This window comes from Paramormyrops kingsleyae, chromosome 16, assembly GCF_048594095.1.
Source record: "Paramormyrops kingsleyae isolate MSU_618 chromosome 16, PKINGS_0.4, whole genome shotgun sequence".
NCBI lineage: Eukaryota > Metazoa > Chordata > Actinopteri > Osteoglossiformes > Mormyridae > Paramormyrops > Paramormyrops kingsleyae.
This window is the reverse complement of record NC_132812.1, coordinates 7401555-7427678: the sequence shown is the minus strand read 5'-3', so window position 1 is coordinate 7427678 and position 26124 is coordinate 7401555. Positions and strand designations below refer to the sequence as shown.

Sequence of the window (26124 nt, the reverse complement as noted above, 5' to 3'; positions counted from 1 at the left end):
CTCGTCCGATCCTCATGTGTGCCACGCCCACCTCGTTACCTCGTGTTACTTCCTGATTGGGATCACCTGTTGCTTGTTCAGTTCAACCTGTCGAGTATTTGGTCTCAGTCAGTATTCCCCAGTTCTGTCATTGGATTGTCATGTTTGATGTTCGATGTCTGCCCGGATCCCTTAATAAACCCCGTTTGTGCGTATTACCGGCTCTACTCGCCTGCTTCCCCGCTCGCCTGCCTGCACGCACGTGACAAGAGGATTCAGTATTAATATTAATAAGATTAAAATATTAATGAGAGGCATATTGTGATGTCCAAATCTTAGCAATCTGTGTAAATTCGGTGTATCCTAATGTTTAATAAACATGTTGGACTTTCAACTGCAAAAAGTACCAACAGTGGAGTTTCTCGCTATCGAAAAGATAAGTTAATTCGAGTTAAGTCGAGTTTACCTGGGGCTTGACTTTTTTTTTTAAATAGGAAGATTGACATCAGGGCAAAAATACTCAGGGCTAGAGTTAAAATACACTGGGCTGTAGCCCTGACAGATCAGACCTAACGACGTCCATGAGCACCACCACACCGCCACACCACCACTTCTTACCTCGTTTATCCACAATGTCTCCTCTTTCAAAAGATACTGTGGCTGCTGAGCTGTCCCTTTCTCCACCACCACTTCAGTGCTTATCGCTTCCATGATTTACCAAAACAGTAGCATGTGGTATGCTCCGCTAACCAAATTTAATAAACATAAGGATATGCCGAATTTATACAAATTATTAACTTTTACATGTCACAATATGCCTCTGATTAATATTTTAGGCGTACTGCTAATCTTCTTACTAAACTGTGGGCGTAAGTAAATGTCCATATAGCAATTGAAAAGCTGACGTCCAGATAAATGTTTACGCCTATTATATAAAACCCCGGTGATTATCGCACATGCGGCATATAATCGCGATATGGTATCGTCCAGCCCTAGCTCTGCTTTGGTTGAAATTCTCCATTTGCCGCAGAGATTTCCCCAGTTCCCCAGGGATTGCCCCAAATGAGTTCGATGGGCCGAATAGCCCCCTCTCGTTTGTAAATTTCTTATGTTCAAAGTAAAGTTACAGGCCGTTAGTGTCCCTAAAGTGGCCATAGTGTCTGATTGTATATGCTGTATTTGCCCCGACCGGGGTGTGCCCCAGACCCGTCCCATATACTGCCTTGAACAGGCTCCAGCCAAACCCCCTCCTTTCCCTATCCCCACCCGCCATGGCCCGGATCACAATAAGTGGTTGGTTAGATGGATCGTTTTCAGTAAGAAGTTCTTTTTGTGCATTTGCTGTGAAAAACGGGTTGTTCAGCATACTAATGTCTGCTGAGCCAGAATTCATTTTGGCTCTGACAACGGGAGCCTGACAGCACAGGCTCGTATGAGTGGTGGGGGTGGGGGGCGTTACCGCAGCTGGCTGGGGAGAGCTCGTCGCTGCCATCCGGACAATCGCGCTCCCCGTCGCAGAGCCAGCGCTGCGGCACACAGGCATAGGACCCGGGGCAGCTGAACAAGCCAGGGCCGCAGGTGGCAGAACCTGGAAAACACAGAAACATGCTGAGAGACCGAAAAGCACAACGAGGGATGTGTGGGATTGTTCACGGCGGCTCACAAGGGCCAAAAAGTACCATGAGCGACAAATGAGAGTCATTGACAGCAGCTCAAGAGGACATGGTGGCTCACGGGGACCAAAAAGCATGTCGACAGATACGTTGAAGTCACCGACTTGGGCTAACAAGGACCCAAAGCACGAGGGTTGCATGAGAGTCATTCACAGAATCTCATGGGGACAAAAAAAGCACGATGCTAGCAGTAACGGGGATGTGTGGGAGTCATTCATAGCAGCACATGGGGACGCCACCTCGCTCAGGAGCCAGATCTGCAAATTGGGCCTCAAAATATAAACACACATCTTCCTTTTTAGAAGTCTGCTGTGTAAACAGAGACAGAAGGTGGGAGCTTCCTCGAATGACAGCGTGAGAAGTCAAAAGCTGCCCAACTGTGTGGGAGTGTTTGCATTCTATATGAATCAGCACAATTCTTAAATCGTAATAAGACTTAATGGAAACCTTCCATTAGTCTGGACAAATCAATACTGATTGTCCGAAAACGTATTCATAAAAAGTGAGCCACTGGCCTGTCAGTGTAGGGTTTTACTCTATATATTTATTCCTATTATTATTTTTACAATACACAAACAAACAGCTGAAATATTCCACCCACAGCAGACAGCATGAAAAATGCTTCTCGCAATTAGGCAAATTACTGCACATCATTTTCAGAGCAAGCTGGACTGTCTCAAACCTTAATGTGTTTGTTCCTACATGACCAGATAATACCTCCGTTAATGATCTACTGGAGCCCAACCTTTAATGTAGGAAACGTTCCCGTCAATTTGTCACCAGAAAACGACCAGCCATAAATCTTCCTCGGCAATGTCCCCATTCATTGGGAAGCCATTTAATGAATTATTCTGCCTTTTTGATGCGTTTAATGTGTTTCATCCCGATGGCCGAGGCAGGAGCATAAATAGTCATGCTGTCATAACCACAAAGACACCCAACGCGCCATCCCCAAAAGCGCTAGTGTGTGAAGAACGTGTCTGACGCTGCTGGATCCACGGCGTCCTCACCGCAGATGTCCACGCTCTCGTCCAGGCCATTGCCACAGTCGTCGTCGCCATCGCAGAGCCACTGCCTGGCGATGCACTTATCTTTGGAGCACGCAAACTGATTCCACGAGCAGGAGGAATCTATGAAAGAACTGAGCTTTAATGAGAGGTGAGTCCATCTTGAGCAAACTCTTTTTGACTACCACTGACAAGCCAAGGACCAAGTAATGAAATAAAACTAAGCTTTATTTGCCATAAAACATAATGAAAACCTTCCATTAGTGTGTGCAAATCAATGCTGATTGTCTGAAAATGTATTCATGAAAAGTGACCCATTAGCTTGCCAGTCAGGTGGTTTATTCTATATATTTATTCCTGCTACTATTATTTTTAAAAATACACAAACAAACAATACACAAATGAGCAAAGCCTTTCCCACTCCTGCTGACACTCTACTGACAATCCAAGAACAAATAAATGAAATAAAAAGAAGCTTTATTGGCCATTAGTATGAGTACAGGTACACTGTGAAGTGTTCATTTTCACATATTCCATCATGCTGCCTGATATTAAGACACAGGCAGGCACACACATGTATACCGTTGAACCAAAATATTATCACCACAAGGGGTGAAGATCTGAGTGATGGTAATTAGCATTATGGCCAGATGACTGGGTCAGACCATCTTCTAAACAGTAAGGCTTGGGTGCTCACTGTCAGGTGTGGTGAGTACGTACTGAGACGCAGTCCTGTGTGGTACAAACCAACAAAAGCGCTACAGAAATTGTAGACAGTTTTAATGATGGCTACGGGAGTACTGAGCCACGGCACACTAGGAATCGAGCGCTGCTGCATACTGCGTTTGATGGTCCAACACATACCCGGCCATTCACATGATGCAACAGAAAATGGGATTCATTCGAACCAGGCGACCTTCCTACATTGCTCCAAGGTCCATTTCCATGGGTGAGCATGGACATCTGACTGGCCTCTGGCTACGCAGCCCTACACGCAGCCGGGCTTGATGCACTGTGTGTTGTGACACAGTACACATCATCAAAATTATCTGCTATTTGTGCCACAATAGCCCTTCTGTTGGACTGTACCAGACAGGGCAGCCTCACTCAGAACATTATCCCTGTATATTTCTTCTGCATTCAACATGTTGACTACAAGTACTGAATGTTAACTTACCGTCTCATATATCCCAGACAAGCATCATTTTTCCAAGATAGTTAACATTATTCCCCTCACCAGGGGTGGTCATACTGTTTTGGCTCATACAGGTGACAGCAAAGCTTGGCGTCAGAGTAAAAGGAGAGTCATTAATCCGGCGCCCTGAGAGCATCTTTCAGGTGGTTATGGGCCTTGCTCATGGGTCAGGCAGAGATGTGGCTGTTCTGCGGAGGACCCTCCAAGCATAGGCAAAAACAATGCCTGCGGGTATTTTCTTTTTTCTTAGAACTTCCCAATGATACTGCCGATGACACTGCACTTTTGTTCCTGGACCTGGCCACAGCGGTCCGTTAACCACCCTATGGCCAAGGACGAGACCGAGTGAGTCTCAGAACGACACGTCAGCAAAGCCAAGCTGGGGGTTCAGGAAGCAGGACGCACCGAGGTCAGTACAATAGACTGCCTGCACTGTTTTTGCACAGATTCTGTTTCACTCCTGCAATATGTACAGATAAATCTGATCCACTCTGTAACATTCTTAATGCCCACTAAATACAATTGGACATACAATATAACATTTACATTGTCATATACTATTCACTATTTTTGCACTACAAATAATGTTGCAATTGTATATACCTGCTCTTAACTGTTAATATTATTTTCTTTACTACCTATTTATATTATTTCATGCATTTTCATGTATGCTCTTTCCTTACTGCAATTGTTTTTTTGTCCTCTTTATATCTGTGTACCTGCTGCTGGACCAAACACATTTCCCCCACAAGGACATAGGTTAAGTCAAGTCTAAGTCTATAAGCAATGTTATTTCATTTGGGCCACACAGCACCTTGGACCGGCCCGGCCCTCTTTCTTTGCTATGTCGGCTCATGTGAGAGTCTGCAGATTCTCCTAGGGTCCGGTAAACTCACTACTCATTATTGCTTAAATTGCACACAAGCAGCAGCGATACCCCAAAGCCTGAAAACAGCCCCCATTAATTTCAAATCTCATTGCTCCCCCGTCACTGACAGCCGACAATGACAGAATCTGCGAAGCTATTCCCTCCCTTATAAGGCTTCTGATCTGAAGGAAGGAACCTTTAACATGTCGGAAAGGAGGAGGAGGAAGGAGGAGGACCAGGGAAGAAGAAGCATGAAGAGGGAGAAAAAAGAGGAAGAGTGATAAGAGGAGGAGAGAGGAAGAAAGGGGAAGGAGGAGGAAGAGAAAAAAGGTAGGGGGAAGAAGAGAGAGGAAGAGAAGGGGACAGGGAGGAAAAAAAGAAAAGACATGAGAGGAGAAGATAGGAAGAAGGAGGTAGGGAAAGAAGGTAGAAGAGAGAGGAAGACGGGGAGAGAGCAAGTGAGGGGGAAGTGGGAGGAGGAGAGAATAGAAAGGAAGAAGATGGAAGGAAGAGGAAGGAAGAGGGGGAAGAGACACGTGTCACTCAGCCCATCCTCAGAGAAAACGGATACCACCTAAATAATGCAAGGGAACCAATTAGTATGAAAATGGCTTCTTTTCAGAGGCACACAAACTGCTATTTTCTGTCAAATTTCTTTTGTAAATGATCCCAGGAAAGCTGTTTATTCTCAGTCATTCAAATCAAACCCGTCTGACAGCCAAGTCTAATTTGCCACGCAGATGATTTAACAATGCCTCCCCTGGAATGCTGTTCTTCTGCGGTACGCATTTCAAATCGAGGGAGGAATTACGAGGCCCGGGTATCGTAATAGGGGATCGTATATCGCACAATCAGTTTTGACATTTTCTTCCGGGTCTAGAAGAGTGCATGACATTTCCACACGGAATCTTTTTCACATTTTTATTCATTGCCAGTTATTTCCTAATAACAAGAGACTTTTTTATATGATAATTAACTCTGAGGTATCGAAGACCTCATACAAATTTGTCCTTTGGAAAGAATGCGTTCCAAAAATCTAATGAAACTGCATGATCCTGCTTGAAAATGGTAAAGGTATTCCATTCAAGCTCTGAATGGCCACATTCATAAGCCTCTATATCTGGCCATTGTTGCTGATGCATAATGGCAGCAAGGGAGGGCCTGATGTAGTCATTAACTTCTGATGAATAACGCAGCCTATACTGAAATTAATATTCAAGTGTCGCTTTTATTATTCAACGTCTCACTCTCCTTAAATCAGTTCTAGGTTCTTCCTTTTGTCTTCCCATTTACATCACAGTTATGATTATGACTATCATTCTGCTATTCACAGAAAGTTAACGCATAACAGAACTCCTAACAGCACCCCAGGGAGGGGCATGCTCCGTCATACTCTGATAGTATAATTCATACTCTGATATTATACTCTGTAATTAACCTACAGTAAAATTCCCACTTGCAAATAAGGCCCATGTTGCTTCAGAAAAAAAAGAGCCAGCCCTCAGACCTGGCTTTACAGCATCCTGAGAAAAACATTGAAAATTGCTGGATCGAGAACAGCGTACAACCGGTGCATAATTCTGTGCAGGAGGTCAGCCCCGGACCTCTGGCACCTCTCACAGCCTCCTCAAACCCTGCACTCTATATAATTAAACTTAAAATGAGTTTGAGTTAAACTTCGGATGTAAATCGAACTAAACAAATGTATATTTATAAAATCGTTTGTGTTGTATGATTTTATTTGACATTTGCCTTAATCACTATGTGTCCCCAGCACACGTCGCTTATCTGAAGGGGAAAACCTCAGCACTCGCGCTCAGAAAAATCCACTTTTTGGTCACTAAAAAAAGACAAAGTGATATGATATTTGGCAAAGCAACAAAATCAAACCTCAAGCAGAGCAAAAATGAACCAGAAGACCTCGATTAGAACAAGCAGAGACAGAGAGGAGAGAAGCAGTATGTGTGGATGCTAATGGTAGATGTGCAATGTAGATGAAAGGTTTGATATAACTAACAGGTGTCGACAGAAAATACTGCATTGTTACGTGTTTAAGTAATTAATACCGAATTATCGTTGTTAAAGGCCAATTTGTGTGTATGACGTCTTCATGGTCTTTATGAGCTCTGGCAAATTAAGCACTGCATACAACTACCTGTTGACCTAGTTTGGAGGTTATTTTGTATTAAAAAAAAAATTAAGAAACTGAAAAGTACGTACAGCCAGACTGTAGGTATAGCATTCCAGTGAGAATCCCAAATGGATGTACGTGCAGATGGAAAAGGACCAGGAGAATCTGTGTTTATCTTTATATCAAGAGCATATCCTACATACCAGGCTTTACTGAGAATCTCCTAGAAGACTCCTAGCTCGTGACTAGTTTTGGGTTGAGAAGACTCGGCTGTAATAGTGACAGGCAAGGCCATCCATCCTAATTTTTCTCCCCACATGAGAAATTAGGAGTTAAACACTTTAGAAGATGCTGGTCAATTCCAGGAGCTCTGAGGGAAATAAAAAGCACTTCCAACCCCTTGCCCCCAGCTGGCTTCTTACCACACTGGAACTCATCAGCTCCATCCTCACAGTCCCTCTGCCCATCGCACAGCCACACGCTGGAGATGCAGTTTCCGCTGGGACAGGCGAAGTGGCCGTCGTCGCACTGCTGTTCCCGGGAAACTGTAGGGAGACACAAGGAGAGCACGCTGAGATTTGGGCGGACACACTGAGAGGGGCTAATCTTTGGAAACGGGAGACCCTTAGCAGAAAGGAATGCAGCTAGGAAGAGCCGGACAACTTGGGTACACACCGCTTTGACAATCAAATAGAGCCATCTCCCCTCCTCTCAAACACCCCGCAAACACATGGGGTCTTAATACCACCATCTCAACACACTGGAGCCATCACGGCCCCCACGATGGCCTCCTCTCGGCAAGGAACAGAAGCTTAGTCAAGTGGACACATCTGCCACCACAGACGGGGAATTAGTGGGACTCAGCCTTTCTGCTGATCCGTCAATCCCCTCTCTGGGACATAAATACTCTGCTGGACCAGCATTCGCATTGCTTGGGAGACAGACAGTACATCTAAAGTTCCCTTGGATTGGGGCCCTCAAAAACCTTCTTTGGATTGGGACACTTAGCAAAGTTCCCTTAGATTGGGGCACTCAGCAAACTTCCCTTGGACTGGGACACTTAGCAAAGTTCCCTTAGATTGGGGCACTCAGCAAACCTACCTTGGATTTTGGCACTGAGCAATGTTCCACTGGGTTTACGCACTTACAGTAGCAAAGTTCCATTGGATTGGGACACTCAGCTAGGAGCCTCTAGGCCTTAGCCAGTGCAATGAGGGCAGGGGCCCAGTGATAGCATGAAGGTCACCGTCATCTCAGAAGCACTGGGACTCATCCAGCGGCCACAGAAGTGTATTCAAGGCTCTTTAACCCCCCCGTGAAATTCTCTTTTTAAAGCCAACATGCTCTTGCTGGGAGGGGAAAAACGATGGCAGAAGGATCACCCTGGCAGCCTGTCTCGTCCGCGTAGTCTCCACAGTCATTGGCCCCGTCGCAAATCCAGGACGGGTGGATGCAGAGGGAGGTGGAGTTGCAGCGGACGAATCCTCTTTCTTTCACCCCGAGCTTGTAGTAATCCGCACAGTCCGTGCTATCTGGGGAGCCAGGAGGTGGAGGTTAATGACACATGTGTCCCCCATAGGAAGTGCCCCAGCGACAGAGAGCTGGTGGGGGGGGCGGGGGGGGGTGTCTTACTGCAGTTCTTCTCGTCAGAGGCATCAGGGCAGTCGATCATCTGGTTGCACCAGGCTGCATACGGGACACACGCTCCGTCCCGGCAGCGGATTTCCGAGGACGAGCATGTCGAGTCTGGGGAGATGAACAGGAACATCGTGGACAAGGCCGATTCATCGCTAGCGGCCACGAAATGAGGCCAGGGAAGGGACGGGCTCGGCTTAATCTCGCATGGCTCTTAATCTTTCCATTTAAATGCATATAATTCAGCGTCTTAAAAGCAGTCAATATAGTACCATACTGCCATTTAAAAAAATAATGAACAAATGAAGAAAATTAAAACAAAAAAATGCAGGCAGTTGGAAACATTACAATGTCTCTTGTAAAAGTCCTAACCCTGATATTTCATGATTTATTGATTTATTTATCCATAATCAGAGAATAATATTTGTAATAGTTTCACGTTCCAGATTAAGCTCTGTCTTGTGCAGAAATTTTGTGGCACCCTTTGTTAGCCAGGAAGAGATCAAAAAATGACAAAATTAATGGATGACAGCATATAATAATTGCATATGACTGAAAAAAATCTTTAAAAAAACCTCATTTAATGCATATAATATCTATTCCTTACATGTACATGCATACTGTACATATGGATATAATTCGAATATAGCTTATTACTATTATTTGGTGTAATACACTATATATCTATGAGTGCTGAATTTTAGGTCATGGTTCAGCAACATTACGTAGCATCAAACAGTCTGGGGTCACAGTCAGAGGGCAGCAGTCAGCAGCACTGACCAGGGGCCCACCCGCCTTCAGGTTCACAGTCCGGACTGAGAAATGCATGCGCAACACAAGCAGGCACCTTGCTGGATGCCAAACATCCAAGACACGACTATTTGTTAACACGCCATAGTAACCCCAGCAAGGGAGATTAATGTGAGCCTGTCATCCTGTGATTTATTCTTCCATATGTAGACGAAAAGGTTGTCATACTTGGGCACCCACAAATAAATGGTTATAGTCAGACTGACATGTTCATTCTCATTTCTGGCCCCCTGCCATGCCCTAAGATTTTAGCCACAATGTTGGTGACCCAACCTACAGCACAGAGGTGTCAAGTTTACTGGTTCTTCATCTGCTGTGATCAGAAACAAGTATGGTTCCTTAGCTATCACGCCATCTACTGGCCAAACTCACTGGCTGGGGTTTTCTACTGCTGTGGCTTTCAAAAATAAAAGGCTGGACCCTGGACCTGGATGCCCAGAAAAGAGCCCCAACGGCACCCTTAACCACACAAGGGAACTTACTGCCGCAATAAGCCTCATCAGAATTATCTCCGCAGTCGTCCATGCCGTCACAGAAGCGACTGTTGACGATGCATCGCTGGTTGTAGCAGGACCGAAAGCCCTTCCTGCAGCTCCTGTTATCTGCCAGGGGAAGTGTATGACAGTCTTACACACACACACAGAAACACAACAGAGCGAAACACTTATGTCACAGCAAGCTGCCATGGGAAAAGTCAGTGAGACCTCGTGTGGACGGCGCCCTCACCGCAATACTGCATCTTCTCGTCCGATTTGTCTTTGCAGTGAGCCACTCCGTCGCATGTTAATTGGTAGTCAACGCACTCGCCATTCCCGCACTCAAACTCAGTGTGTATGTTGCAGGATGAGTTCTGGGCTGCGAGATGGAGAAGCAGATTAGACAGCATTACTGCTGGCCCCCCCAGAGAGCTCCGTTTTCACTGATGTTCCCTTGGCCAGTTCTACCCTGCGCATTCTCCACCCCCCCCCCCCACCCTGATCTGAAGATTATTGTATTCACTGCCACAACGCTGGCAGCAAACCAATAGCCCCCCCGGCCCCCGTACCAGGTGAAGAGCGTAAGGTGCTGCTAAACCCGGCGAGGCGACGGAAATTATCACCCAAATGCCTCACTGCTCTCTCCCTTCCTGACAAACGCGGTGATGTCACACATTGTGGGTAAGGGGGGAGGGGGGGTCTCGTGAAATCATGTCCACGTGTCACATGGAGAAGACGGGAAGCTCAACAAGTGACACCTTTGCAGTTTTGAATCACCTCACAGGAAATGGCCACAGGGCCGGAATGACTGCACTGCGAGCGGCGCTCAGGTCGCCATCACGGCGCAGCAGAGGCGACGGCCGACTTACACACGCATCGGTTGTCTTCCAGTAAAACGCGCTCTCCCCTGCAGCTGCAATTTACTGAGCCGTCTGCCGTCAGAAGGCAAAGGTCACCACATCCCCCGTTTTCCACTCTACACAAGGACATTTCACCTGTGAAAGGGAGAGCACACAGTGCAACTGGAATGCAACACAAATTCAACATTCCTCATGACAAAAAAAGCACAAACACATAAAGAAACATTTTTGTTTTTCTTCCCTGAAACTACTTTCTCGATCATGGAAAGTTCCAGCAAAATGAGTTTTAAGCCATGTGAAGGACATAGCTGCACCACCCACTGTGATGTTTCTGCACAAGCCCAGAATTACACGTTTTTGCCGGAAGGAACTGACAAAACACTAATTTCTCTAAGGGCCAGACTCCATGTCAGGGCTTTGAAAAATGAGCCTTGCACAGTCCGTATAAACACACTACGACACACACCCACAGTCGCACACATACATAGGCACGTGTGGCCATGTTTGCATATGGGCAACAAACATGCAAAAACACACATACACGCACAGAGACACACAGACATGCACAGAGACACACAGACATGCACAGAGACACACAGACACTCACAGAGACACACAGACACGCACAGCGACACACAGACACGCACACACATCATGGCCTAGTCAGGCTCCTGATGTAAAAATCAGTGTTTCCCTACATTTCAAGGGCGAGTGCAGCATCCTAGTGAGAATTACACAGGAACCTCGGGCTGGGCATGGTGCCGGAGGTCCTGGGGCACGCTGAGCCAGCAAACGGCCCCCCCTCCCTATGTGCGCCCTGCTCTGCACTACGGCTGCATAATTCCTTTTTAAAAGGTTGGAATTTTTGTAATATATGTATCAATCAAAGAAATCTGAATAGGAATTATACAATTTTAACGGGTGTAGTTCATCAGCATGCAGTAGCCTAAGCCCCTCGGATGCACCTGACAGCAGAAAACTGTAACATTAGCCTGCTCCGGTCTTAATGAGGAAAGTGACGAGTAGACAATAATGCGGAACAACATTTTTATTTATTTAGACAGAAATGCCAGCAGCAACAACAAAAAAAGGTCTAAATTGTGGCTGGAAAATAAAATATGAAACTATTTGCATGAGACAGCTAACATAGGCTACTGTGCATAAAATAGCTTAAAATTTAAATAAACGACATCATGCAATCAGATTCTGCCTTTGGTTTCAGCTATGTCTAACTAGGTTTGGAGGGCACCGAATTGTTCATACTGTCCAGTAATTATACCATGGTACACATTTGTCTGATGTGATTTTCAAAAGCAAGGTGGTTCCAGTATTCTGAAATCTTGGCAATGAAATCTGCAGAGTTGGGGGGCGGGGTCAGGAAAAAATGGCAGGTTAAATCCAATTACAGTTACCAGACGGCGCTTTTCATTTTTTTTTTTTTTTTTTGTGAATCACACATTATTTCAGTAGTTTCTTGCTGGGTTTCATCCAGCAATGAGCAACGGATGTCTGATCCTACTGGCAAATCTCTTATTCTACGGTAAGCGACAAGGGCCATTAGGCAAAAGAAAAATGAGGAAATGCATGTGAGATGACTAATACCAGCCTACATAAATCCGCACAAATTCAAACCATTTTTGCCATCAAATATGTTAATATTTTTGAAATTCAAATTATATTTGAATAACAAAGCTCATCCTCCCAGGCCTACTCTGCCCCGCAAAGCATCGGCAGTCGCGGCCATGAGGAAGCCCGTTACGCCTCTCTATCTGTCCCATTTAGCCGCCACACCATGTACTGTAAGCTCAGGGCAGTTCAGAGCATCCCGAGTGCCCATATGTCTTTGCTGTACATTCCGAGTAATTTGCAAAAACAGACGCATACATCACATTTCACTTTAATGAACGTGTGGGGAAGGAGCCACGGCTTCTCTCTGCCGCTTCGTGGATGTGGCTGCGGCCTCCCGGACGGTAAAAGCACAGCTTGGAAGTTTAACATCTTTTTAATCTGGTGCTGCCTAAGTGTTTTCTCTTTTAGTGTAGCGATGGAGTTCCAGCAGGAGACACTGATAATGAGCTATTCCTGAAGATAAACATAAGACTCAAGCTGCCACGTAAGGAAATAATGAAGTGAACAAATGAAAATGACAGAAATTCTCCTCTTTTTAAACACAGCACTGATCTGAATATGAAACTCTTTAAGTAAAAACAAAAAATACCAACCTAACGATTACAGTCCATTTGTATCTATTCACGGCTTGTTCTTGGTGTGCTGCCCATCAATGCCTTCGTATAAGACCAAAGATGTCCAAATTATACTGAATACAAGTAGGACAAAACTCCCTTTCAGATGCATGCCATACTGCCTGTACTGTCGGCTTACCTATGTACCTGCCTGTCACCAGTAATGAGAGGTGATTGGTGGATGAGTGTCACATGAGGCCCTGACAGGCCATTCCACTAGCCCAAAAAACCCAGCGCGGCTCAGATGTGTTAACCCCGCCTCCCGCTTCCCAGCGCGACAGGGCGAGGGGCTCTGGGGGCATCTTGCGTCACTGAAGATCAAGCATTCCAGCCAAGAGACGAGACACGTGACAAGAACGGCAGAATGTCTCTTACTTCACAAGCCTCTCGAAGCAAAAGAGGTTAACCTGATATGGACACATTTGCCCAAGAACGATCCAGTGTGTAGGAACACCCCAGAGAACCACAGCGCAAGAGCTGATCTCCTTGAGTTATGTGGAACAAATCCGGCGAGGACAGACATACCAACAAGGAACGGGCACAAAGTGTTCAAACGTGTCAGGTCCGCTGTCCTACTTCTCCAGCTCTTTCTCTAAGAGTTTTTTTCTTAATTACAAAACCAAAAATTAATTCTTGCTAAATAAATCGGGCACTCCAGAGTTATCCATTTAGCACTGTTACTGCTCCTAGAATGCACAAATTACTAAACCATGCCGACACTATGTTATAACTAAGCTGAGTAATAAATAATGCATAACGGGATTTATCTGTGTTGTCGATTTATCAAGAAGGCCAAGACATCACTGCAATACGAAAGGAAATGAAAACAATTACCATTTATATTTAGAAAACACAACACTAATAAACAGGTATACACACACACACACACACACAGATATGCATACAGAGTGGCATTTTAAGAGGCAGCACAGAGATGAATTTATGAGGCAGGGTTCATGGGTACTCACAGTTGTTGGTATCCGGGGCAACGGCGACTATTCCCATTGGCTGGTGCGGAATGTCGGCTCGAAGCACTTTCATTTCATCACCTGTATACTTATTGGAGCGGAGCACGGATCTTCGCACCCAATCTGACCAAAAGATGAAGTCGCCATAAATAGCCAGGCCGAAAAATGTTCCCGGCCCTGACTTCACAATGACCTATGATTTGAATGGAGTAAAAAATCTGTTAAAATGATGACTGTGGAAGGAAGCTGAAGCATCATTCAATCCAGACACACTTGCACAAAAAAAAATAAAATCAAATGAAATTAACTTAAATTAAATTAAATTAAAAAAACAAATCTCTAGCAGAAGTCTGAGGTGCTGGCTTCCTTACAGCCCAAATAAGCACATATTTTCTCATCACTGAAAATGAACAGAGATATTACACAGGAGGTGCAGTTAATGTTTAATGTCATATTCCAGCAACATTAACAAGCTTAGTCATAAAAATCCAAGTAATGCACAATTAAAGACATTCATTGTGAATATGTAGATCTGTAAAGAAAAATTAAAGAAAAGAAAAAGATGGAATCTGTTTGTTATGTTCCGTATCACAAACCATAAAACTAATGTCAGTGTTCACGGATGATTATGTCATTCTCTGTCACCAGTGCAGAGTGGGGGGGTGGCGGGTACTCCCAGACATGAAGCATCCGCTGAACACACTACAATACACACACTACAGTTTTGTCACCCGGAGAATATTACCACAACGCAATGAGTGTGTTAAGTGATCATTTAAAAGACACCAATAAACAGGTAACCACGAGTAACTGTTTTGCTTCATCTTGGAGGAGGAAAAGCCACACTTATTATATTTCACGTCTAAAAAACATACTAAAGCGAAATGAATCAATAAACGCATTCTGGCTGATTTTACTTCACATGATGTGCACACTGCCTGCAGGGCTAACCTTGAAAAAACCATTTCAGTCTAGTAATGCACTCAGTTTCTTAAAACCATGTCTCAGAGACTGGCCGTTTATACTCAATTATCACACCGCAGCCTCTTTAAATTCTTGAAATTGGCTTCCTGTTCAAAGCCAGGTCAGCAAACAAACTGAGCAAACTAACAACAGCCACGCACTTGTATAGCCGTTTATTAACAGGGAACAAACTGGCAGGTGGCCCCAGCTCGCAAGAGACACCGGCCTGTTTTGCTTTGGGATTTCATTTCTCCCTGCTGCTTAGCTACAGGAAGCCGAGTCGCATTTCAGAAAAGTTTTACCCATCTACTCTTACGCGTCATTGCAGTTCTGATGACCCCTGAACAGTGCTCATCAGCTGAGCTATAAACCTGAACACCTTCTACCCAGCGGCGCTGTTTAACACCACACAGGCCACACATATGCATGGGTGCATGGATGTTAGATACAAACAGTCACTACACCAAAGAGTAAACGTGTTCTTTATTTAGGAGATGCTGAAGGAGCAAACAATCCTTAGGAGCAAAAGTTTGATCCATAGAGACATTTGATGATGTACCTCTCATATTTTTGACTAATAAGAAATAGTTTGTTGTATTTGCGAGACTAAATCAAGGAATAGTCCTTTTTCAGTGTTTAAGACCTGGGAGGGGGGGGGGCAGGGCCCCCTTGCCGCCTTTCTGCACCCCATTCCCCAGCTCTCTGATCCCTGATGTTTGCTGTAAGATTATACATGACTTTTAAAAACGCGGTGTTTATGCACTCTGGTGCAGAATGTCACAGCGTAGAGAATGCTGTCCAAAAGGATGCGAGGTGGAGTGTCACACAAGTTCAGCTCTTGCCGGAATGTCAAAAGCGTGTCCCTGAATCCCTCCCCATCCCGTTACAGGTATGTAATGAGATGCCCTGGCCCACTGCAGAGGACACCATGGATGGGATGCCAGTCCTTCACAGGGCACAGGGAAGGGGACATCCTGAATGGGATGCCAGTCCATCACAGGGCAGGGACACCCTGGACAAAATGCCAGTTCATCAGAGGGCACAGGACACCCTTGGTGGGATGCCAGTCCATCACAGGGCACAGGGCTGGGACACCCTGGACAAAATGCCAGTTCATCAGAGGGTACAGGACACCCTTGGTGGGATGCCAGTCCATCACAGGGCACAGGGCTGGGACACCCTGGATTGGATGCCAGTCCATCACAGGGTAGGGGACACCTTGTTTTGCTTCCCGTACCTTTATAGACTCTCTTGAAGGCTCTGCACTTTATCACGGCCCACATTCTCTACTTGAGGTGGGGGGGGGGGGCACTCTATCGAGTGCAGTGAGTGACAGCGTCATTAATCACGCCGTGGTCCCGGCTATCCCAGAATGACGCGGCGCACCGGTCGCCTTAACGTCCCGTCGCCACAGTAACGCCGGGCCTGGGCCGCCACCGGTACTCTTATGCTCCCCCCCCTGCCGCCACTTTGTTGATCATCACTAGACCTGTTCACTTCTTATATTCTAACTGGGGGCCGCGGTCAGACGGCTGACTTTTTATGACGTTCCGATGACAGCCCTGGTCGGGAAGAGCCACTCTGCCGCCTCCGGCCTAATTGGAGAGGGAGTAGCCACCAGCTACAGGGGCAGGTCAGGGCAGCTGTGCGTTTCCACACCCAAATGAGGCGAGAAGTTAAATGTGCCTTTCTTTGCATGGCAGGCCGTCTTTGTAGAACAGCGCAGAAGGGCATGTGTGACGCGATTAAACCGCTATATATATACGTCGGTGTGTTCCTCGGTCTTAACATGACCACGGGAGACTTGATAAATGGCGCGTTATAAAAATGCTCAGCACACGTGGTTCAAGGAAGAACTGCTCTTCTGAAACACAGGTGTCTCAATCTGAAATATTACTTTTTGTTCAGGAGGATGTGCATGAAGATGCATCTAAGGTACGTGGCTGAGGAGAAACTGTTAGGCTGGCAGGGACCAAAGAACATGGTTTACCGAAGAGAGGATATACTCCGGAATGATTCCATCAGACTCACATCTGTCGTTTTCGCCAGTTGTAGGGTAAGACGGACTAAGGGAACTGGTGTGTTCAATTTAAATACACCCAGCTTCTATTTAGTATGCAACCCAAAAGCAACAAGTAGTTTGACCAAAACATGTGCTTTCAAAATTAAAATGAAAAACAGAAAGGTTTTTACACTGAAATGAAAGTGTAAGGCAGGCCGGGCGAAGCCCATGTGTTGCTCTAGGCATGCTCCCTCCCTCCCCCACCCAATGGCACGGCCCCCCCTGCACCAAGCTCCACCACCGGCATCCCACCCCGGCAAGCTCCCCCCCCAGCCCCAATGCCACGCCCCCCCCCCGCGCCAATTCAGTGCCTCAGAAGATGGTGTCCTACACGGTCGCCTGTGTCGCATAGGATTGCCCAGCCCTACTCTAAGACCATCTCGTTAACATCTCCGGGTGCCATTAAAACATTCTGCAGTGCTTGTTGGGACTGAAAGGGAACCGAAAAGAGGTCGTACTCACATATCTTTGTGTCCCATCGTATTCACACCTTTCGATTTTGCCAAGGCTCCCGTCAGAAAAGTACAGTTTCTCTGCCTTGTGATCAATGGTGAGTCCATTAGGGGTAATGATGTCCGTGCTAACAATAATCTGCATGCTCTTTCCTGCCAGGGTCGATCTCATGATACTCGGGTGCTGCTCGTTCCAATTAGTCCAGAACATGAGGCTATCGTGTCGAGAGAGAGAAGGGGAGAAGAAGAAACCATTAGCACCCCGACGGCACTGCAGACACAATGAGCTTGGAGTGGCAGCAACACACTGGGCTTTAATGCAGAAGCACATTTACTGTTTGTACTCAATCTTAAAAAGCCATGTTTCACCTTATCTCAGAAAACTAATAAATGACGACTGTACATCCCAAGTCTTTGTAGCAGCGAGGCAGTTACCGAAGAATCGGGACAGTCTGCCACACATCCACACCTCCTTGAGCTTCAGACATGCATCATTCAGGGGCACCTCCATGCTGTTAACATCGTTCTCTTAAGGTCACTGATACTCTGCCTGACCGACCCTCTCGGAGGCCTTCCACAATCGCATATACATTTACTTATTCAGCAGACGCTTTAGTCCAAAGCGGCATAGGAGTGAGGAGAGCTTGGGGTCAGAGAGCCCCGGGGACAGTGGGCCATGAGGGTCTTCTTCTCAGCAAGCTCCCGGAGATGGACATTTACCCACTGAAGAATACAAGCACACAACTCGGACAACACAGAACATGACTGCATGGCCTTGGACGTCCCTACTTCTTATGAGCCACAAGTATATTACCGAGCTCCACAAGCGCAAGCATAGGCTGACAATGAAGGGCAGACTAACATGAGACTTCAGAACCCCTCACCGAGAGGCATCCAGGGCAGGTCTTCTTGCTGGTCTTCAAGAGCAGTTTCATTGCTCTCTTAGAAAAATAAGCATTTCATGGTGTATATCGACAGACAGAAATCATTTCAAGAGGCAGGAAACAGCAAACTAAGGTAATAAACTTCCCTCAATGTGTTTTCAAAAGGTCTGTCAGTGTCACACAAATATCTTTGCTCTCTGGAATTTAGTTTCAGAGATACAAGCACAGAGTTAACAAGGAAAAGGGTGCATTTACAGGAAAAGGGTGCATTTAGAGGAAAAGGTGCCACTAAAGGTCAGGCAAAACAAAATCATTCAAATATTGATTAAAATTAGGAAAAAGCAGATGTATGGAAATAATTGCTTTAAAAGGAGATAATACAGTTGATACATTTCAAGATTATATGAAAAAAGCAAGGCTGTGTTAAACTGGAAAACAGGATTCAAAATCACTGGTGCAAAACAACCAGCATCAAAAGCTACAAACAACCTAAATATCGTCAAATCTTTAGAAAGGAAAGATTTCTAGTTAAAATTATCTGTGTATTAATTGCCACTACATATTTTTTATATAAAATAAGTAGTTGCCAAATACTCATCATACATGCATTACTGCACATACATACGCATACATACTACTGATAAATATATTCACTGACGTTGCCTAATTTATGACTGCACCAACATTTTTATATTGAGTCAAAAAAAAATTCAGCATTCTTCTACCATACATTTCTGATTCCAGTAAGAAAAACCAGTAAAAGGTTTGATATCTGGGGAGCACTGCACAGAGTACTGTACATGTCACTGCCCCATCCATTCACCCTTATCTGATCTGCAGGGACTGAACGGCCTACTTTAGGAAGCATGTGAGATTCTGGACAGAATGCCAGTCCATCATAGGGCACAGGGCAGGGACACCCTGGATGGGATGCTAGCATATCACGGGGTACAGGGCAGGGACACCCTGGACGGGATGCTAGCATATCACGGGGTACAGGGCAGGGACACCCTGGACGGGATGCCAACATATCACGGGGTACAGGGCAGGGGACACCCTGGACGGGATGCTAGCATATCACGGGGTACAGGGCAGGGACACCCTGGACGGGATGCCAATATATCACGGGGTACAGGGCAGGGACACCCTGGACGGGATGCCAGGCCATCAGGGGAAGGGACATAAGGCGGTTAGGGTTAGGGGTTCATATTATGACATGACACCAATTCAGAACCCTCCATTCATTCTGGACATGGAGACATGTCCCACGGACCAGGAACTGCCATAACAGGCCTATTTGGGTTTTAGTACCAGCTGGGAGGTTTGGCAGAACTGAAAACACATTCCCCCCAAAACTGCTCCAGCTGAGCCTTCAGTAAACAGTTCAGGAGGCTCCATTATCAGCCTTATCATATGATGCAGGAATCACATATCGGGGGGGAGTTGGCAAGGGGGAGGCACACATCCGCTGGTTCATCACAAAACTATCTCTGCGCCCTTGCCCATAAAATACGCCATTAATCACACAAATTACACCATATTAACTGGACAAGGGTGTGGTTTGCACACCGCGTTTTATGACACTATTAAAGGGAATAGTAGGTCATCGTTTATGCTCGATAGAGCAGGAGACCACACAGGGAGAATGCCACTTACAGTAAATACACCGTACAGGGGGTACAGGGTAGCATAAGGTATAAGGCAAGGGTACACCCTAGATGGAGATGGGATGCACACCAGGGCCGGACCACGATAAGCTGGTGGTAAATGGAAGATAGATATATAATTCATGGCGCGTGCAGTAACTGGGATCCAGGGTTAATGTTCAGTATCTGATGTCAACAGTGTAAATGTACCACAATACAGTGGTACCTCGGTTCTCGAACTTAATCCGTTCCGGACTCTGGACTGAATCCTAAAAAGTTCGAGTTCTGATTGAATTTATCCCATAAGAAATAATGGAAAACCAATTAATTGGTTCCCGTCCCCCCAAAATTACACCTAAATATGTTTTTTCTTGTTTGTTTGTTTTTTAAGCATTTACACACAAAATGAACAGAATAAAACAAGAAGAGCATTTTTTTCTTAATGGCTTCCAAAATGATAACGATCTTATCCCAACATTACCCCTGTCCTGCCCCGATCATCCGCTCCTTCCGTGTGCCACGCCCCCTCGTTAACCTCGTGTGGGATCCCCATGTGATCAGCTATTTCTGGTTGTTGTCATTAGTCCTCTGTATTAAGTCCGCGTTTCAGTTTGTTTCCCCAGTCCGGTCATTGGGTGCGTTCGACTTGCTTACAGCGCTGGCTTAAAGCAACGCATTCTGATCCTGACGCAATGCATTACGGTTAGATGTATTGCGACCTCTCACCCGGCTGCACAAAATGGAACCGCCTCCGTGACGACACACCTTTGCCCTTATTGGCTGAAAAGGTTAGTTACACGCATGATGCGTAATCTGCTATTTCCGATGCGTAATCTGCTATTTCTCCCGAATATCACGTAAAGTAGTGAGAACTGGTTTTCAGTTAATTTACCTGGTAAAATAAAGTTTAAACAAATGACTCTAATAGTACACGTAAGTTAGTGGTTTATTTATTGTTAGTTATTTATTGTAATGTTGCGCTGCTTTATTTGGTTAATTGTCCAGTCTGTGAAGAAGGCATTCAAGTAAGAATTGCATTGTAGTATGACTCATTTCCTGGCGCGTACAATTTATATTAGGTCAGCGTTCACAGTTCGACTTCTGATATTCAGATCGAGTTCTAGGTCAAACTGGTTACACTTATTAACACTGGCCTTTTCTATGCTGTAAGAAGCAACATGAATTTATACAGCATTTTGGTTGCAATACTAAGGCTATTATTATTATTATTACTACAATACTATATAATGCATTTATTATCAATTCATAGAACATTCATAGGCACTATGTAAGTATACCTTTACACTGTGTCTCAACTGAAGTGAAATAAGCCCCTTAAACAGGAACCCCTAAGTCACATCTGTTACCAGGTCCAGTCATCTCACCCTCCTTTCATTGGCTCAGAGAATTAAGGGCATGCAAAGGGACTAAACAGGAATCCTCCGCTGAGACACGCCGATTAATCATTTCACTTTAATTTCTAATTAACCGACACCTCTTGGAGTCTATTTGAAAACCGGCCAAACTGCTAACTTGGGATATGCACTTAAGGTTGTGAGTTTAATGCGGTCCAGTGACTCCGTTTTTACTGCAGTCAGGGGTCACCAAAACCTCGAAATATTAACTGTATCTGGCGAGGCCTAAATGTGCCATTTAAAATGGATGTCGCAGTGCCGGATCATTAAAGCTGGGCTGCTGAGGAATTAAACCAGCGTCTGTCATTTCATGTTTTCGTTGCCCTGATAGGAAGCGGTCAAACCAATTAGACGATCTTTCGTCTCCGCTACACTACAAGCTGACATTTTCCAAAGCCTCTCCACTCAAGAGGGACAGAGAGAAGTACTGTTGTTTTTGGTTTTAATTCTTTTATTTTCTGCAGTTTTTTGTGGTTCCAAACATCAGAAAGGCAAACCTACTATCATAGACCTGAAAAACTGACCCCAAAGGCAGAATTTGTACAAGCTGTAGGAAAGGATGATATTTTTACAGAACACATGTAAGACACAGTTTTATAAATGTGTTCTCTTTTTTTGACTTTCCCCTTTTACCCTAAAGATATTTCAGCTACGTGATGCATGGGGGAAGCTAATTAATGTGTACTAAAAATTCTGTAATACCTCAGCGCTTCCAAATGGCAATGATTTACCGCATAATTACACAGTGAACTTTACCTCATGCCCGTTCAGACCAAAGGCTTAGATTCAGTGTGATTCTTCAACGCAGCATCTTTACAAACCAGGATTTTGCAAAAAGAAACCAGATTCAGACACCATCTGTGCGCTGGCACATCCTCGGCAGTGCTTACGCACCGAGCTGACACAAACACGGTGACGGGCACAGGAAGTGGAAGGCTCTTACTTCTGACACTCATCAAGGACGACAACGTGCGGGTGGTCCTCCTCTGACATCCGGACCACCGCTTCCCTGTTAAAGGCCCCTCGACGGCTCTGGTCGATGGTGTAGCGGGTGATGGTTGAGCTGCTGGAGCTGGTCCAGTACAAGGTATCCCATCCGCGGTGGTAGGCCAGACCCTCGACTGAGCCCACATCTGGGGGGAGCATGAGGGAACAACAGCGTGACCCACAGGAGTGAAAGTGATTACAAGGATATGCATACTTAATGAGGGATTAGTTCAATTTGAGAAGGTGCTGGAATATCACCGCTTTTAATCAGCATGACGCTGCCACAGTAGGGTGACTGATGAAGGTGTAGGTTTCTTTGTTGGAAGCTTTTAGGGTGTGAAAATGACAGATTACACTTATATTAAATTTGCAGAACTGTACTGCAGGAACACTGAAACTGAATGTGCTTTTCAAGTCCTCACTGCAGATAGACAACCCTGCTTTTTTTTTATAGACAATGCAATATCAATCCACTTTTTTGCTGTTTAGTATTATGCATACATGTCGTATTCCCCATCATAAAAATAACCTCTAGGTCATGTATATTTTTGCCATTAAAGTAAAATATGCAGCACATCAGACAGGAGATTTTAAAATGAAAGCTGGGCGGAGGTCTTGGAAACATCCGGAATTGAAGCCAGTTGAACAGCTAAAGAAGGTAACAAGGCCAGACAGGTATGAAGGAGTCAAACTGTGCAGGGAGATTAATGGCGGAGCAGTAAGTTTCTAGAGCTGGCAGAGCTCCCACTGTCGCATTTAACAAGGACAATGGTGCTATTTATTTCTCCAGTCACACGACTTGCAAGCAGCTAATTCCATGTGCCTTGGGGAAGGAATCGCGTTCTCACACAGGCCATAAACTATCCTGAGATGTTTGCCTCCACGAAACAACCAAAGGCTAGTTGAGGCTGAAAAAGCACCATCAAATGCTGCCGGCTATTTTCTTAAAGCCATTGCATTGATTCTTCTTTCCACCTAACATTTCTTGCAGATGTAGTACATCATAGACATAGTGCTAGTAGGTAACAGCATCATATACTGTAGGAGCACTGTGTACTGAATGAATGTTATATAGTGTAGGAACTTTTTTCAGGAACTAGAACTTTTTTCAGAACACCTGCAGGAACTCGGCCCAATTGTAGTTCATTGGAGGCAATTCCAGAAGCCTTTTTTAGTCGCCACTCCAGACTCATTCGAACATGAACTGCTAGGGAGGCGCTTACAGCTTGCTGATTGGTTGACCACAAGCACCGGGGCTAACTTGGACTCCATGGGGGAAAAATGACAGAAGAAGCACAGCAAAAAATGAGCAGAAGGAATTACTGGTCTCCATATTTTAGCATTGGAAAGTTCAACTGATGACCAATATAATTTTGTCTTATATTGCCGGTGCCATCGATGAAACTCTTTTTAGAAGGATAACATGTCATCACTTTTTATTATGTGGAAAACAAAAGATTGATCCGTCAGCCAAATTTAATAAGAATTATAAATATACAGCAGGTTGTATAAATAAAAACGTAACTTTGTAATGTAAAAATATAAAAATTTGTAATTTTAAAAATATAAATGTGTAGTGCAATATGAAAGTAACACACAAAAGTGGCCAGGAGCTGCAAAAATTCCTGGTTGAGACAGCCCAAGAACTTGTAAACAGGGAACGGGTTCCGTAACTTTGGTGTAAAAGTGCCTATAAACTGTATGAGCGTTATATAGTGTAGCATTACAGGAGTGATAAATACTGTAGGAGCATCATGTACTGTAGGAGTATTGTATAGTGTAGGAGGATTATGGGAGTGTTATATACTGTAGGAGCATCATGTACTGTAGAAGCACTGTAGGAGTGTTATATACCCTAGCTGCTACAGACCAACCCAGTGGAACTCCATCGACGTCATGTAGGGTTGCTGCATCACAACAGCCACACCCCACGATGGATCCAGTCAGGGGAGAACTGCTCCCCCCATACCTTATGATCCTTGGTGATTCATTTTTATGGCTATTTTCCATCCTGGCTGTTGTGAGGGTTCTCTGATCTACCCCTCTGTTTTAGTGCCTGAGACACTCCTGACAGATTCTCAATTTATTAAGAGTCCGACTGCTTTTTCTTGGTGATTGTTTGTCTGTTCTTCCTGATTTCCATCCCAAGATTCTGAGTTTGCCTTGCCCTCTGTTCACTAATCGACTGGCCTTCCTTCGCCTGTCTACTGACCATCACCTCAGCCTGCTGTCTCGGTTTCTGTTTGCTCACTCTGGTTTTGGATTTGGACTGTCGGCATTGATTTTTGCCTGCCGTAATAAAGCCTCTGAACATCATTTGTGATCCACTATTGAGTCCCTGTTGTTCTGTGCACCATCTCAGTAGGAACATTATATACTTCAGGAAAGGTTGCACGTTAAAGATGTACTTTGTACAGGGAGAGCATTATAGTAACACCTCATGTGAGATATTCATCACATGGTTTGGGACTGTATGAACAGTATGTTCCATTAAAAAAGAAGAGGGATTCAGAAGACTAAATCTGATGACTTGACAATTGGTTTATAGCTGTCATCAGGCTAAATCTGTGCTTTATTTAATCACTGCATTCCTTGACAATCACACAGCACACAAGTCTTAAAAGTTCCCTTCATATAATAGCAAAAGATTCAGGCTCTGCCTATCATTTTTTTTCTTTGCATTGCAACTAAATAAAACCAATGTGTTTTGTTTTTTGCTTTTTCTATATGAAAACGCTCTGTGCCCCAGAGCATCAGCTCAGACAGGATAACATAATTGACATGTCTTTGAATATTTGATGAGATCAGCAATTGATTAAACATGTACATGATGAGATAGTTGTGGCCAACACAAAAGGTGAGCTGAGGAATAAGACCATTCTGTTGATTTGGCATCACAGTAACTATTATTAAAGAAGAAGAACACAGCTCTAAACAGCTGAAGTTTCATAAATAATCACAAAGCCCGCCTATTGCCCCCGTTGTGGAGATGAATCTGTATGACATCTATGCTCGTCAAGACAAGGGTAAAAGGAAATCAACAGGAAAACATTTAGCTACTCAGGAAGCTTTAAATTAGCTGAGATTTCACTGGTTATTCCCTGCCTTTGCACCCACAGCGCGCAGGATCAGCTCCAGACACCCGCGACCCTGCGTTTCCATAGCCAAGCGCCTATATTAGAAAGCAGAAACAATGACTTAGCGCTTTTCTGCTGCTAAAATGATCCCATTGACTGTTCCATTCTTCTAATAACCTCCCAATCAAAATGATAACTACATCAAGTACTGCATTTTACTTTTACACTTAAGAACAGTTGTAAAACAAAGGCAATGTGTTTGAATAACAAAACATAAAAGATGTTTATTCGCACATATATGTTAAATTTTCATATGCTAAATTAAAAAATCAAAAAATATATCGATCATAATAAACAAAAAACCTGTGTCCTCTACTACCAAGTATGGTCGCATATATGTAGCTATAAACACCCCTATAATTATATTTTTAGCCCAGTCTGAAGTTCCTAGCAAAAGCACCTTAAACGTCGAGGGCAGACTAACTTGCAGAGGCATTTTCTGTCTTGCTCGGATGATCCTCCGAAATAAGTTATCATGATGGATTTGTTTTCAGAAACATATCAAATTTGGCACAATACCGATAGGTAGTCTTGATCTAAACTACTCTCTCTCCAGTATTGGTGTAATTTATTGGGAAACCAAAGTGTTCCCAAACAGCTGACTATTACCGACTGCAACCAGTATTAGCCATAAACTCACAACCACAATTAATATGTTTTTCATACTGAACATATACTTGTGAATTTAGGTTCCCCCTGTGTCAAAAAATGTATTCATTCATTTTGAAACTGA

The 26124-nt window shown here is 44.6% G+C and overlaps 1 protein-coding gene across 9 annotated transcripts in view; it reads right to left on the bottom strand.

Annotated features, from left to right (window-relative positions):
• Positions 1–26124, bottom strand: part of LOC111846094 (low-density lipoprotein receptor-related protein 1B) — a 342141-nt gene that overhangs the window by 85531 nt on the left and 230486 nt on the right. For all 9 annotated transcript variants that reach the window (XR_011983157.1, XM_072700926.1, XM_072700933.1 and 6 more), the window contains 11 exons: positions 22211–22400; positions 17333–17537; positions 13846–14038; positions 10644–10769; positions 10025–10153; positions 9781–9900; positions 8486–8599; positions 8236–8385; positions 7276–7398; positions 2663–2782; positions 1439–1567 (listed from right to left, as the gene is read on the bottom strand). Coding sequence is in view for 8 of the 9 variants with exons in the window: in XM_072700926.1 (XP_072557027.1) it covers positions 1439–1567; positions 2663–2782; positions 7276–7398; positions 8236–8385; positions 8486–8599; positions 9781–9900; positions 10025–10153; positions 10644–10769; positions 13846–14038; positions 17333–17537; positions 22211–22400 (1599 nt within the window). In the remaining variant the exon portion in view is untranslated. The remainder of the gene's footprint in view (positions 1–1438; positions 1568–2662; positions 2783–7275; positions 7399–8235; positions 8386–8485; positions 8600–9780; positions 9901–10024; positions 10154–10643; positions 10770–13845; positions 14039–17332; positions 17538–22210; positions 22401–26124) is intronic.